This window comes from Lithobates pipiens, unplaced genomic scaffold, assembly GCF_037356315.1.
Source record: "Lithobates pipiens isolate NorthernLeopardFrog02 unplaced genomic scaffold, aLitPip1_a1.2 Scaffold_18, whole genome shotgun sequence".
Taxonomy (NCBI): Eukaryota; Metazoa; Chordata; class Amphibia; order Anura; family Ranidae; genus Lithobates; species Lithobates pipiens.
In genome coordinates, this window is record NW_027507758.1 from 526390358 (window position 1) to 526406789 (window position 16432).

The 16432-nt window shown below is 42.8% G+C and overlaps 1 protein-coding gene across 4 annotated transcripts in view; it reads right to left on the reverse strand.

Moving 5' to 3' along the window:
• Nucleotides 1-16432, reverse strand: part of ROCK2 (Rho associated coiled-coil containing protein kinase 2) — a 267460-nt gene that overhangs the window by 138266 nt on the left and 112762 nt on the right. For all 4 annotated transcript variants that reach the window (XM_077488794.1, XM_077488796.1, XM_077488797.1 and 1 more), the window contains exons 2-3: nucleotides 3947-4028; nucleotides 495-595 (exon numbers count right to left, since the gene is read on the reverse strand). In XM_077488794.1, coding sequence (XP_077344920.1) covers nucleotides 495-595; nucleotides 3947-4028 — 183 coding nt within the window. The remainder of the gene's footprint in view (nucleotides 1-494; nucleotides 596-3946; nucleotides 4029-16432) is intronic.

Here is a 16432-nt window from a genome sequence, read left to right on the forward strand (position 1 = left end):
CAGCCCTGAACTGCAAGAAGCCTTTATTACAGCAATGCCCCCTACAGCAGCTGCTTCTGCTACTACCCACCCCGAGCCCTGGTGTCTGTGCTGCTGCCTGTGACGAAGAGAAGTCCAGCTCCTATACAGCTTAAAAGTTTCTATACAGCACACCGAGTCAGGTTCTGGGTGCCTGGCCAGTGGTGGGGGTAGGCGTGGGAAACTGAATGTGAACTGGTGGTAATAAGCCTTGGCTGCTGCTCAACTGCTGCATATGGAGAGCCAGGACAGACAGCAACAGGACCAACATCCCTCCTGATCGTGACTGGGCCCCCCAGTGCCCCAAGCTTCATAGCATCGCTATGGCTATATTTCCACCACTTGATAATAGAATAATGATATTCTTTAGAGAAACAAGAAGCAGTGGGTCTTTGTACTTGGGTCATGCACCCAGAAGAGCCATCTGCTCTCCACTCCCAGCAGTGTACTGGTGCCCATGTAAAACCATTACTTACCAGCTGGACTTCACCAAAGGCACCTCGGCCAATGACTTTCACTACATCGTAATCTTCTGCTTTCATCTGCAGCTTTCGAACATCACTCACGACCTTTTCATCTGAAAACACCACAACATCAGTTACTAAATAGCAACCATATTCTTTTTGGGCATGAATGTAAAATAAAAATAATATTATCAATGTTTTACTGATCTTGTACTAAGAGTGGAGGAGAGAACAGTTAGTAATGTTGCTTTTCCAATATAGTTGTTCGACTAATGGGGACCCAATCCACAAGGAGAGCCATTTCATTCTATATGCAGCAGAGCTCTGACCTGCATCTATGACCCATCTCTTCCCTGTTCTGTTAGCAAGCAATATGACAGTGAAGAGACAGGCTATAAATCAGCCAAGTGCTCATAGCCAAAGTCCATTAAAGAGGACCTTGCATTGGGATCACATTAAAGATATCACCGTAACGAGGCATCTAAAAATAATGTTTCATTTCAGCTGACTGCAGGCTTTCATACTGTTTGTGCCTCTTTGGAGCTGAGCATTGGTGAACTGGCTGAAGCAGTTTTTCTTAAGCTGCCCATAAAAGGCTCAATAAAAGCAAAACAATTCTTCAAGTCGCTTACCATTATCAGAGCCATTTCTTAACCTAACAGCAATAACGAGCAGGTTCAACAGTCTGACAGATTGCTTGTAAAGGAAGATTCCCAACTTGATGAATCATTTTGGCAACGTACTATGTGCAGCAATGTCTTCATCACAGGTGTAGTGCCATTCTCACAGAAGAGAAACAGAGAGAGCGCCATTCTTATGGAAATTTTATTGGAAAGAACAGGTATAGCCAAAGCTGTATGTCTCCTATGGATCACAGGAGTGCAGTTTGTTCTGCGCTCCTGTGACCCATTTTCAGCCGGTAGTCGGTTAAAGCCTCGTTGGCTGACGTTACAAACCCAGTCCAGGCTCTGAAAAAATCTCAACCAAATGCTCAGGATCCACCAAGATGTCTGGACAAGCAGCTGGCTCAGCCTTTCAGTGACCTGCTGAGAGCCCGAGTCATCTGCTTCTGCCCCCTCCACAGCCCAGTGCGTGCCGGAGGGGCAGAGCAGAGAGCCAGGGACTGATCGCTCAGTTCTTGATCTTAGAGCTGCCGAGAGATCGATGCTGCATCCACATAGGTGAGAATATTTTTTTTTTTTTTTTTTTTGGTGAAACCCCATACTTCTCAATTAAACATTGACAGAACAGATAGGCAGTACATTTTGTACAACACTTCTTAGAGTACACGTCACAATTGCACAGGCAGCTTGGGGAGCTTTCTGATACTCAATGATCAGCTGTAACCAGTAAGAACTGCATATTAGCTACTTAAAGCGGAGTTCCACCCACAGTCCTAACCCTCCGACATGCCACACCTAGTTTTGACAGGTACCCAGCGCCCACTTCCGCCTGCGCCGCCTAGGCGACTCGAGCGGCAGTTCTCCTATCCCCCTCTCTCCCTTCAATCTTCTGAGACACATCACAGGTCCCATAAGATTGCTCGTCCATTCAGGAAGTGCAGTGCACACCTGGCTGTGAAGCCACAAGCTGTCACAGCCGGGTGCTCACACTAGTGATGCCAGCGCTGGGGAGAGGACTGAGGCTTCGGGCGGCCACATCACTGTATCGTGGGACAGGTGAGTGTGTGTTTATTAAAAGACAGCAGCTACACTTTTTGTAGCTGCTGACTCTTAACACAGAAACGGCTGGAACTCCGCTTTAAAGACACTGGAGACTATTAAATGTTTTCACTGTTTTGGCTGGGTATTAGTGTACGGTAGTTATATTCCTGTGTTTGTTTACCTTACCTTTAATGGGCTTACATGCTGTGGCTGCAGTTTGTAGCATCGTTGTTGATCGATTCCCCATGTCTGGCTTCAGTTAGCTGGGTCCCTGTGCACCAATGGGACAGTGTCCAATGCATGTCTGGCCATACCCCTTTGTGTGTCATCACAAATGTGGCAGTGCTGATGTGATGAGGCTTGGGGACAATCTCCAAGCCTCATGAGCGAGCTCTGTGTCTGCGAATGCTCTGCCTGCGCGTGTTTATGTTAAATCCAATTACGGTCTAGCTCTCACCTTACCAGCACCAGACTGGAAGACTTAGGGATTGTAGGATATGTATTTTCTCCACAGAAAGTATCAGGTCTCACATCACAGAAAGAGGTCATGCATTTACATGTGCATAGCCATACCTCGTGTTTCAAAAAAACAAACTGTTGACACAGGAATATGAAGATTTACTCTGATAAAGTTGCATAAAGGTCAACACCATGAAACGACATGATCAGTACACTGCTTATGCAGGCAGAGAGCACAAGGTGCAGGTAATGTGTACCATGCCTTTAAAGTCCCAGTTACAATAAAAGTTTTGCTTTACTAGAAAGTGACCCGATGTTTCTTTAATATATACTGAATTTTGCCTTTTGTTAGTCAGTTGCAGCAGTCTATTTACATCTGAATGTAAACAGGTGTAAAAAAGTGAAAACATCCTTTTTTGAACTAAACATAATTATACCATCACAGTTCACTTTATAAACCGCAGGCCATAGACAGTGCAAATTTCTTTCCTGCAACATGTGATTGCAGGAAAGACAAGTGCACGATTCCTCCATCAACAGACAGTGCTGACAGGGGAAACCCTCCTGCCAGTTGTCTTCACCTGGTGGATTGGGGGGGGGGGGGGGGCAGAGAAAGGTGACCCCATCAGGAGAAGACCGTGATTTTTTTCTAGCAGTTGTTTGCAATAATCACAAGCAAATCTGGCAGGCTGGTTGTACCCAAGTTGATCGATCAATTTGGTATATTCAGCCTGCCCACTAATGTTTTGAATCTCGGCCGGTTCCTGCTGAACTTCGAACTGTTAAAGCGGAGGTGGTGCGAATTGTATGTCCGTTTTTACTGCAAATAAAAAAAAGCATTTGTTCATCGGTTCAAGTGCATTTTTGATGCGGTTCTGATGCAGATTTTTGTCACGGCTGTGATTTCAGTGCTGGCCATTACAAAGTAGATAAAGTGTGTCAACTCTTGTAGTAGGGGGAACAATCCATGCTGAAATCCTGAACACAACTGAACACATGTGCGATTCAGAAGCGCTCCCATAGAACTCAATGAGCTGGGAATTCGCACCTGAACCGCTCCGCAGTGCTCAGGACTCTTTAAATTCGCACTGCGGATGCACCACATATATGTGAACAGTTTCAATGGAAATCAATGTTATTACACATGTTATGAGAATCAGATGCAGTTCAAAACGCATCAAAATTTGTATATATGCAAACCGAGCTTAACACACCACCAGATATATATATATATATATATATATATATATATATATATATATATATATATAGATAGATAGATAGATATATATATATATATATATATATATATATAAATAAACAAAAAACTTTTAGACTCACATCTATTGAGGAAGTTGTCAATATTTTTGTTTTTTCGTAGTGCAGGGTAGTCGAGATCAAGGACCAAAGAATTGAGTCCATCCTGAGATAATAAAAAAAGAAAAAAAGGTTACTCTAAAATAAATACAACATTGAATTGATAAAGATACATGTCAGATAAAAGAGATGGGAAGAAAATCAGAGCTGGTGGTGGCTTTGAGCATTTCCTGGCCCTGTCCTGGATTATGTACTGATAAGAAGTAAGCATATGAAGGAGCACATCTGAAAAACCCAAATGTTCGGAACACACAAGACAGAATCAGCCAAGCAATAGGCACAAACACCAGTAATCATCTCATCTTTAAAACCATAAGTACCAATACTACATTCAAAATGATACCGACCAGTGATTAGAGTCACAAACATATTGAGATTAACAGCCAATTAGACTAAACCATAGTTGTTCCACATGTAGATACTTTGCAGAGAACCCCAACACTTTAAAGGGGTGCTTTAGTAAAGAGGAAAATGCAACAAGAAAGTAGAGTTTAACTTGAATATGGGATTGACTCATGTAAAGTTTAGGGGACGGACGGCCCAAGCTAGAAACCAAAGTAAATGAGCTACGAATTATATCAATGGAAGCATCTAAAGACGTTTTTTTACTTCAACTAGAAATCGAGAAATCCTGTACAGTGGAGGACCATTGGGGGTCTCTCTGTCTACATCCCAACAAGTCGGCTGTATGAAATAACTGGCTTATTTACGAGAGGCATCCTTGCCACTCATGGGACCAAGTACATGCAGCACTTGGTCCCATGTATAGATAGGTACTTTCCAAGTCTAGTGATGAGGTCCAACCTGTCCCCTCTCCCCAAGGCCTATCCAACAGCTAGGAAGAGATGGACGCATCATAATGGCTGCTTGCCTAGGCTTAGAGCAGAGGATTGAAAACACCATGGCCTCTAGTCTAGATGATGATGAGCAGCATATTTTACTTCATAGTTACAGTTAGGTTAAAAAAAAGACACAAGTCCATCAAGTTCAAATAAAAATACAATCCCATATACACAATCCTTCACTCGCAGTTGATCCAGAGGAAGGCAGAAAACCCCCAGCAAAGCATGATCCAATTTGCAACAGCAGGGGAAAAAAATCCTTCCTGTTCCCCCGAGAGGCAATAGGATTTTCCCTGGATCAACTTTACCTATAAATGTTAGTACCCAATTATATTATGTACATTTAGGAAAGAATCCAGGCCTTTCTTAAAGCAATCTACTGAGCTGGCCAGAACCACTTCTGCAGGGAGTCTATTCCACATTTTCACAGCTCTTACTGTGAAGAAACCTTTCCGTATTTGGAGACAAAATCTATTTTTTTCCCTCTAGCTGTAAAGAGTTCCCCCCTAGTTCTCTGTGATGACCTTAATAAGTGAATAACTCAACACCAAGTTCACTATGGACCACTTATATATTTGTACATGTTGATCATATCCCCCACCCTTAAGCTCCTCTTCTCAAGAAGGAATAAATTCAGTTCCTCTAATCTTTCCTCATAGCTGAGTTCCTCCATGCCTCTTATCAGTTTGGTTGCCCTTCTCTGCACTTTTCTCCACTTCCCGGATATCCCTTTTGAGAACTGATGCCCAAAACTGAACTGCATATTCCAGATGAGGTCTTACTAATGATTTGTACAGGGGCAAAATGATATCTCTCTCTCTGGAGTCCATACCTCTCTTAATACAAGAAAGGATTTTGCTCGCTTTGGAAACCGCAGCTTGGCATTGCATGTTATTATTGAGCTTATGATCTACCAAAACCCCCAGATCCTTCCCCACCACCAATTCCCCCAGTTGCCCCCCCCCCCCCACCCAGTATGTATGATGCATGCATATTCTTAGCCCCCAAGTGCATAACTTTACATTTATCAACATTAAATCTCATTTGCCACTTAGTTGCCCAAAAAGACATTGCATTGAGGTCTGCTTGTAATTTGGAGACATCCTGTAAGGACGTTATTTCACTGCATAGCTGCAAAGACTGAAATGGTACTTTTACTTCCTATGAGAGTCAGTGCCATCTAGTGGCCATACCACATTATTATCATAGCAAATAAGTACGATTCTTTGTGCCATCTACCGCAACCACACATCTGAATTGCTGATAATATAACCTGAGAACCCATTCACACAAAACAAAAATTTACATGCAGTTTCTATAGATGAACAGCTTAGGTCATTTTTTTAATTTAAAAACAAAACCATCCTCAAGTGTATATTTTTTTTGTTAGCTGCACTGGCTACCTGTTTTCTGGAATTTATCCAGCCGTGCCAATATCTATTTATACTTTTCATTGTCTGGGCTCTAGGGGGATGCAGCAAAAAGTCAGCTTAGAAGTTGTACAGAGAATGTTTGGACATGATGTGTGTTAGCAGGAAACCTGTCAGCCTCTTCTCCAGCTGCCAGGAAACCTGCCACTGACATGATTTCATGCTCAGCTTCCTCCGTGTTATGACAGCCCTGCAAGACCACATCCACAGCAAGTGTACGACCTTCCTATCCTCCTTCTCCACAGACACAAATGGCATTCCGTGCTGAGGACGCAACGCTTTGGACCTGTGCAGCTTCAAGCAAACCTGCCACAGGTCACCGGTCTTGGCCGAACTGCAGGCACACCAGGAATCACTTTAACCACTTCAGCCCCGGAAGAATTTACCTCCTTCCTAAACAGAGCACTTCGATTTGGCACTGCATCGCTTTAACTGGCAATTGCGCAGATGTGCGACGTGGCACCCAAACAAAATTGACGTCCTTTTTTTCCCACAAATAGAGATTTCTTTTGGTGGTATTTGAGCAACTTTGCGGTTTTTATTTGTTGCGCTATAAACAAAAAAAGAGTAACGATTTTGAAAAACATTTTTTCTTTTTTTACTTTTTGCTATAATAAATATCCCTCAAAAAAAATATATAAAATTTTTTTTCCCCTTCAGTTTAGGCCGATACGTATTCTTCTACATATTTTTGGGTGAAAAAAAAAAAAAGCGATTATTGATTGGTTTGCGCAAAAGTTATAGCGTTTACAAAATAGGGGATAGTTTTATGGCATTTTTTTAATAATTTGTTTTCTTTTTTAAACGGTGGCGATCAGCGATTTTTATTGTGACTGCGACATTATGGCAGACACATCGGACATTTTTGACACATTTTTGGGACCATTGTCATTTATACAGCAATCAGTGCTATACAAATGCACTGATTCCTGTGTAACACTGGCAGTGAAGGAGTTAACCACTAGGTGGCAGTGTAGGTGTTAAGTGTGTCCTGGGGTGTGTTTCTAACTGTGGGGGGGCGTGGCTGTGTATGACAAGTCACTGATCTCTGCTCCGATCACAGGGATAGGCAGAACGGGGAGATGCTTGTTTACATTAGCATCTCCCTGTTCTTCCTCCCTGTGAGGCGATCGCGGGTATCCCCACGGCGATCGAGTCCGTGGGACCCGCAAACCAACTCACGGAGCTTGACGGCGGTGCACGCCTGCTGGCCACCTCTTAAAGGGCAACGTACAGGTATGTGATTCTGCCTGTACGAGCCCTTCTGCTGTCGTATATCGGCGGTCGGTAAGCGGTTAAAGCGGGAGTCCGCCGGGACTCCGCGTTTTTTTTTTTTTTTTAAGTCAGCAGCTACAAATACTGCAGCTGCTGACTTTTAAAATAGTGACACTTACCTGTCCAGCGCGCCCGCGATGTCGGCACCCGAAGCCGATCTCTAGATCGACACTCGAGTGCTGCCGCCGCCATCTTGGGTATGGGAATCAGGAAATGGAGCCTTTCGGCTTCATTTCCCGGTTCCCTACTGCGCATGCGCGAGCCGCGCTGCGCAATGAGGACGGTCCCCGCCACCTCTGGGATCTGTGTGTTTCCCAGCAGGCAGCGGGGCACTTGCGGAAGGGGGCGGGCACTTGCGGAAAGGGGCGTAATGTACGCCCCTTTCCGCAGAGAGCTAGCCCGGAAGTGGGTGCAGTTACCTGGATTATCCAGGTAACTGCACCCCCCTCCCCCCTGAAAGGTGCCAATTGTGGCGCCGGAGGGGGGGAGGAATCCGATGAGCGGAAGGTCCATTTTAGGGTGGACCTCCGCTTTAAGCTGTAGATAGCAGTGGCTTGTTTCTATGAATTGTGCATCCCTCACCAGAGGTTTTCTGGGACAGCAAAGACTACCATACCTGGCCAACCAAACTTTAAAGTAGACAAACTCGGGAATTAAAAAAAAAAAAAAAAGCCTGCAATTCAATGGCGTAATGTGCTAGTATGCATCATATACTAGCACATTATGGAACACATTTACCTTAGAACAAAACCCTCTAGCGTTGTGCAGTCACCACTGACAGGGCTTCCATCTTTCCCTGTTCTTTTGTCTGTGTTCACAGGCTCCGGCTGTAGGAATGGGCAGGTCACGATGACGTCACCCCCACGCATGTGTACAGGATTCACGGCCCCGGCACAGAGCTCTGAAGATACTGCACAGGTATGCTGGACATTCAGAGCGCATGCACTGGCTGCTTCCCATGTGAACATCTCCAAAACAGTAAAGGAGGAGGATGGAGCTCTGGTGGGAGCTGCTAGTGAACTGTCATAAGATGGTTGATAAAAAATGGGGATGAGAAAAGGCTGGGGGGGGGGGGGGTTGTGTGGCAATTCAGAACAGTTTTTACAGTTCAGACTTATGTTAAGTTCTGGTGAATGTTATGAGTGGCAGCCGGCTCCAGAGAGCAGACTGTAACATAGGATAAAAGAGAGGTAGAGCAGCGCCGCTCTGAGTGTAGTATGTCTATTAAAACATGGCTTTATTTAGAAAAGATGTGCACTCACATTGGAGTAGATAAAAACAAGCACAATAGATCTCTGTGGCCGTCCTCAGCTATCATCTGGTGAGTCTTGCTGGGCTGTAGTAATGGATCAGACTCCGGTCGCATCCGTCTCTCCGGGGTGTTTGTGTCCTACAATGAGCGCGTCAGCAGGTGGAGAACGTCGGGCGCTTGAGATTGAGGGGCGTGGCTTCAGCGCTCACGTTCGGAGCATGCATGATGAAGGAGATGTACAGACCCATGTATAAGGAAAAGGGTCTGAAATGAACATATCCGAAGCAACCAATCAGGCGATGCGCGTTTATTTATTTTTTTTCGTAGGTTGGGTTTGGGAAGCTACCCCTTGTTACGGTGAAAACACAAAATGGAGCCACGATCACAACCATTCCTGAATCCGCTATGGATGTTCATGACTGTCAGGAAAGTGCCCAGACCTTTTACTCTAAGGAATGCTTAAAATAGACAAATTGAATGTTATTTCTGAAGCTCTTACATCAACTCTGGCATCTGAGAGATTATCTATACTAAAAGCAATTACTGCAATTATACTGGTCGGATAAAGAGAGTTTTTTCTCCATCAGACAAGAAAACGTAGGAATTAAACAAGACTTTACATTCCAGGACAGTTAACAAATTCCACCTACCTAAACCCAAGAATGTGAACGATTGTGCTTAAAGAGCAAAAAAAGAGTCGGTCTGACAAGATATCAACCAACGTCCCAGCAGTTCAAATAATTCTCAATGCCAACACTTCTGTAGAGGTTCCATTCCCATGGCAGTATGGGAAAAGTGTAATGCATGGATAGAATATATTCCCTTGTCCCCCCTCCCCCTGATTAACATACAATTAAAAAAATTCAATCAAAATCATTACTGGGTCTGTCTACTGGTTTTTGCTCCAGGTTTGTGGGAAAGGCTGGCAAGCTCCCGTAAACATAATAGCCCTGTGCCTTGGGTCGTCTTTCCAGAGCATTATATGAAAGAACCCATCCTTGTCAGCCCCCCTGCTGAGCGAAGACAATTGCTGATTCCCCTGTCAATGTCTGTGAAAATCGTGCAAATTTTTTGAAAAAATTTGCACCGCGTGTGTGTGGCCTGTTTTAGGCTATGCAATCTGCTAATCGGTTTATGCAGCATGCACGTCTAAAGGGATGCCAGGGATGTGTTCTTTTATTTAATGCTCAGTAACAATGTCCCGCTTGATGGCAGAGAAATCAAACAGCTGTGAGAGACGGCCAATGATTGTACCAGTACGCAATAGAGGATTGATGATGACTGAAGTCGTTCGGACAAGAATTTAAGGCAGGTTCAGAAAAGACGTCGCAGCTTTCTAGATTATATTGTGGAGATGCAAGTTTGCAGGGAATTCAGAGTAATCAACTTTAACACAGAAGAGGACTTGCTGCATGTGTGACAAAAAAAGTAAGGCCAGAGTTCATCTTTAATAATATATACATGATGGAGGTAGAGATCAAATGCTAGTTAATCCAGTCTTTTTTAATGCAGGTTTATTTCACTCTGTATATGGTACACACACACACACACACACTACAAAAGCACTACATGCTGAGTGCAACCACTTTTGTCTACTGTATATTTGGTCAGAATAAAAAAACAAAAAATACCTAATGGGACCCCCGATGAACATTCAGCATAAGGAACACACTGGGAATCACACCTCCATGAACAATGTGAATGTACAGTATTGCTACAATCATTATTCACCCATCTATTCCCATTTTAGACCACATTCACTCTTCTTTTGGCAGCCCAATGCTTTCAGAAGCACTGGCATTAAAGTGGTAATAAACACAAAAGCAAACATTTAGATTGCATGTAAACCATTTTAAGATGTGAGGTCTGCATTTGTTTTCTTTTTTTAGGCTCGGTTTCCTTTATTTTCTGCTAAAGGTCCTGCCAGTAAGTGTTTTTTTCAACTGAACAAGTAAAAGGTAAAGGGTTGAGACAAACCATTTACCACTGACGGGGGTGCTTACAATGATCAGCTTTTATTTATGTAAAGCATTTATCCCTAAAAAAAAAAGTGATAAATGGTTTACTGTGACAGCTTAAAAAGTGTTCACTGGAGTTTTGTTTCTGTTAGGTTGACCATTCACGGTGCCAATTTCTCTCTGCCATCAAGCATTTTGTTACTGAGCAATAAATTAAAAAACATGTCCCTGGCATCCCTTTAGACATGCATGCTGAAGAAACTGATCAGCATATTGCATAGCCTTAAGAGAAGTATGGGTTTTCTTTTTTTGTGGCCAATCATACTTACATCGGTGGATGCAGCATCAGACCAATGCTGCATCTGTCCCCCAGCATCTCTCCACTGAGAACCCGAGCCACCGAACACAGTCGATGGCTCGGTTCTCACTCCTCCTCTTCCCCTAGCAGAGAGCTGCTGCCCGTCACTCAGCATCGCTCCTGCTCTGATCCTCCACGCTCATTGGAGAATGAGCCGTCCCCGCCGGGAGAAGACAGTGATTATTGCTAGCAGCCAACTGCAAGAGAACCCAGGAGGCCGGTTGCACTCAAGTTAATCGATCAAACAACTTGGTACATTCAGCCTGCCCATTAAGGTTTTGAATCTGAAACAGCCAAGACTCGAACGATGTGTGTCCGGTCTCAGTCATGTTCATCAAAAAATCTGCTAATCTACCTTACCCCCTTCTCCCCAGACAATATTGCTGTCCAAAGGTGCTTCCGTTGCTCCTCCAACTAGAACATAGACACCGTAAGGCAGGAAGAGTGTTATTGGCTCGATCACAACCATCAAATAAAGGGGGGGGGGGGGCTGTAAAAAGGAAACTAATGCAGCCCCACACCTAAGGATTGGTAAACTGTATTATATCACATTTTTGTTCTTGCATTTAATATTTCTTTAATGGACGGTATTCCCAATGTAGTTTATGAAAGGTAGACCCAAGTCAGTTTATGGATTCTCAGCTGCTGCATGAATGTTGTGAACAGGGAGCTATCTGGACCTGATTACCTGTTCATCAAAGTCTATTTCAGCTGATACAAGTACATGGCCACCTTACATGGAGGATGGAAGTGTAAACACATGTTCCAATAGCAGAGCCTGTTCCCCATCTGTACAATACACTGTGCCTGGTTTTCTCCACCGACACTCACTTTGCTGTCACTTCTAATACATGAAATTCTTGTTAGGCCATAGACATCCCTATATCAGAGGAAACACATTTCTAACACAACATGGATAGAAAACAAACATGCTGGCAAATCCATTTCCGACCAGCGATGAATCACCTAGAACCTGAAATAGCAGCTCCACACAACACCAGAGACCAAACACTATCCACAAATGCTGCAACCAAAACCTCTCCACTTACCTTCAATAGATCCCACCACTTATATCGATTTTTTTAAGGTAACTGTGCTTAACCACTCGAAGACCAGGCCTATTCTGACACTTTGTTTACACGTAATTCAGTATTTTTTTGCTAGAAAGTTTTTTAAACCCCCAAACACACACACATATATATATATATATTTATATTTATCAGAGCTCCTAGAGAATAAAATGGTGGTCGTTGCAATTGTTTATGTCACGAGGTATTTCAAACGCAATTTTTTGGGGAAAATTACACTTTAATAAATTTTATTGCAAAAAAAAAAAAACACACACAGACAATATAGAATAATTTTTTGATAAAATATAAAAGATGATGTTATGTTAGATACCCAAGATGTCACGCTTTAAAATGGCACACGCTTATGGAACGGCAACAAACTAAAGTACTAAAAATCTCCTAGAGGCGATTCAGTTCGCATTGTGCGCTATATAAGTATTTCATTCATTCATTGGCGTTGCTTTTTAATTTTTTCACAGGTTACAAGTTTAGAGATATAAAGGAAGTCTATCTAGCGCTAGATATATTCCTCTCGCTAGAATGTTTGTGGCGATAACTCACATAGTTGGGCTGGTTGAAAAAAAAAAAAAAAAAAAAGATTCATCTAGTTTAACCTATACATTTTAAATACACAATCCTATACCCATAGGAAGGCAAAAAACAAAAAACGCATGAACCACGTGTGATGTGAATGTTTACAAGTGTGCATGTGACCCACGTTATTTTTTATTTTTTTTTATCTTTGGATAGATTGATAGCAGCGCAGCCATTAGCTCGTGCTGCTGTCAATCACATCCAATGATGCGGCCGCCGTGGGGCCGGGACCGAGTCATACACTCTCGTCTATGGAAGCAGCGTGTATGACAGGGAACGCGCCCCGCAAGCTAACCCCCTCGGGATAGAGCTTCCCAGAGCGGGGTTAGCTATTGCAGGGAGGAGCTGAGTCAGCCGCTGAGGGACCCCAGAACAGGAGGATCGGGCCACTCAGTGCTAAACGAACTGCACAGTGGAGGCAAGTATAATATGTTATTTATATTTATATTTATAAAAATAAAACAAACCCATACAACCCCTTTAACAACCACTTTAAAGTATAATTAAAAGGAAAAACTTTTTTTTTTGTTATAGGTAGAAAGGAGATGGATTAGAACCTCTGTCAGTTTTTAATGCCGTCTGTGCCCGTTAGGAAGCTTTGCCTTCTCTATTTGTCCTGTTTACCATTATCGTTGAAATTGAAAGTAAAAGAAAAACCCAAATTTTAGGTTGTCCCCAGAAAAGTAATAGAGGGGAAATCTTCCAATGGGGACACTGGTTCTGGTGACCTGGGGGTCCCCAAAGAATTCCCTTAATTTGCAGGGTTTTCCTCTCACTTTCTGTTTTGCCTATGGGATAGGAAGTGAGGGAAAATCTCCCCAATGGGGCACAGATGGCAAAAATAAATCTTACCATTGGCTCCCGCTACTGTCAAAGTCAATGAGAAGAGAGGGGAGGTGGAGTCGAGACACAGCGCCATGTCTGAATTGATACACATAGCAACGGCACAGCTTGGGTGACCCCATAGCAAGCTACTTGCTGTGGGTGCACTTAGCAGGAGGGAGGGGCCAGGAGCACCGGCAAAGGAGCGAAGAATAGGAGGATCGGGGCTACTCTGAAAAACCACTACAACAGAGCAGGTAAGTATGACATGTTTTTGTTTTTTTGTTTAAAAATTATAGACTTTAGTATCACTTTAAAACGGCGATCTGCCCACAAAAAAATAGGGGGAGGAGGAGGGAGCCCCTGTCAAAGAAGTTACACCCCCCCCCCTGAAAGGTGCCAATTGTGGCACCGGAGGGGGAGAGGAAACAGATGAGCGCCCTTTGGGTGGAACTCCGCTTTAATATAAAGATTTATATTCCCACACAGCCTTTATATAGCCAATTCTGGTACATTTTTTATTACATGATATAGGTTTCTGAACAAAAACGGCATACGTTGTCTGAAAATTCCTTTGCTCGATTAGACCCCACCAACAATTAGAAAATGGAACCAATGTTCCTAAAAGGAAAATTATCAAAAAGCAAAAATGTGTTTGTGTATGGCCAGCATGAGTGTCAGCAGGCGCAGATAGCTTGATACAGGAGAGTCTGTCATGCATTATATTACAATCCTATCTAAAAATCTGCAAAACAGCATTTTAGGACCTTTTAAAAAATGTTTTTTTTATTTTTATTCCAGCTCCCCTATGTACCAATATAGCTTTAATGTACTTATTTCACAAAAATAAAACAGCTTTCCATTAATTCTTACTTCCTGGCCAGACTTTAGATCATGATACAGGACCAGCCGAGGGTAGATGATGCAGGGTGTGTGATAATGAGATCAGCTGGTCAACTCCTTCCTGTGTCATGACCTACAGTCTGTCCAGGAAGTAAGGCAGAAGTAATCGAGCAGTGTGTTTAAATAGCTATGATGCGATTGAGGTAAGCCTGTGTAAAATTAATGGGGGGGTTTAAGCCGCATTGTGTGTGTGTGTGTGTGTGTGTGTGTGTGTCAATAAATGCACACAGCCGAGCTCACGATCGATCCTGCAACTGTGCCCCTATAGCAAGTGGTTTGCTATGGGGGCACACAAACAAGAGGAGGAGCCAAGATTGCTGGCGAGGGACTCCAGACGAGAAGTCTCAGGGCCACTCTGTGCAAAACGATTGCACAGAGCAGGCAAGTATAATAGGTTTGTTATTTTAATACCAAAAAAACGTTACCTTTACAGAAGCTTTAAAGTAGATGTAAACCCGAATCATAAAATTTGAGCTGGGCACATACATCTGCAGTGTTTTCGCAGTGTTTTCTTTTCTCTCTTCAAAGCACTATGTTTGGTAGCTGTCTCCTGCTCTGTTCTTCTGTTATCAGAATGATAACTTCTGACAAGTTCTCTGTCAGGCCTGAGTTTTTGGTTGGGGAGGATGCTATAAATAGATTAGCAGAGCCCTGAAGATTCAACAAACGTCTCTACCTATGGGGGGGGGGGGGGGGTGTGTGCCTTTCCTCCAATCAACTGTCTTGGCTGTATGCCCAGGCTTCACTGCAGTGATAACCAGGAAGAGAAAATCTAAAACATGTGCACTTTGTAAACTGTATACAAGATGAAGACAGCAGATATATATGTAAAACTTATGTAGGGAGATTTGTTTCATCCATGTGTATCATCCGAGGCTGTTCACTTCACTGGGTATATGTGAGAGTTTAACAACAAAACAGATGCAGCGCTAATAACAAACTCGTAAGTACTTGTGAAAAATGAGTGATCAAATAAAAAAGAAAAAAAATGTGATAAAAAAAAGAAAAAAGAAAAACTAATTCAGAGTTCCATTAGAAACAATGGTGAAAAAACAAGGTGTCCACACAAATAAATGAAGTATTAATGATAACATCCGTGACGTGTCTTCAAGAGCATGCAGAGTGCGTCCTCGTCACCACAAACTATATATAAATTGCCTGCTTACCAAAAGGCGATGATTGCCAAAACAGTCTCGCCCGGCCTCAGGAAGTAAGGTCTCCCTCAACCCTATAGATGTTCCTGGAGCCTCCGTATAAAGTACTCAAAGATGGAAAACAAAAGAGACTTCCATAGTGTAGTATGTAAATTCAATATGTTTAATGAAAAGAAAAAGTTTGCACTCACAGATTAGTAGTCATCTAACAGCCGAAAAGTTACTCGGGATAAAAAAAAAAACATCCAGTGCGGTCTCATCGGTTATCTCGCTCTACTTCCTAGGTCGTATGTCCATCCACCGTCTCGCAGCTAGCATGATGATGTCACCTTCAAGGCCCCACCCTACGCGTTTCATCAGCAACAGGACATTGCCTGGGGATTGGCCAGTGACGTTGTCATCACATGGAAGGTATATATACCTATCGCCGCCATTTTAACTAATGGCAAACGGAACGGATGGAAAATAGTTTGCCAGATTGATGGCAAACCATAAAATAAGGTAGAGAATAAATATAGGAAATAGAGATATGGCAACTAGTGCCATCTAGCGAGGAAAATAGTTAATAAAGCCAACAATAGAGAACGATGGATGATAATTAAAAGACATATAAAGTCCAATAATATGGGAAGAGAGAGATCATGAGGAAACCGCAAGGGATGCACAACCGCTACAAAACAAAATACCCATAAATAGATTTTAAAAAATATATAAAATATAAACATTGAAAAATTCATATGAATAAAAAATATTTCATATCATTTAAATAAAATACAATGAAAATTCATACTG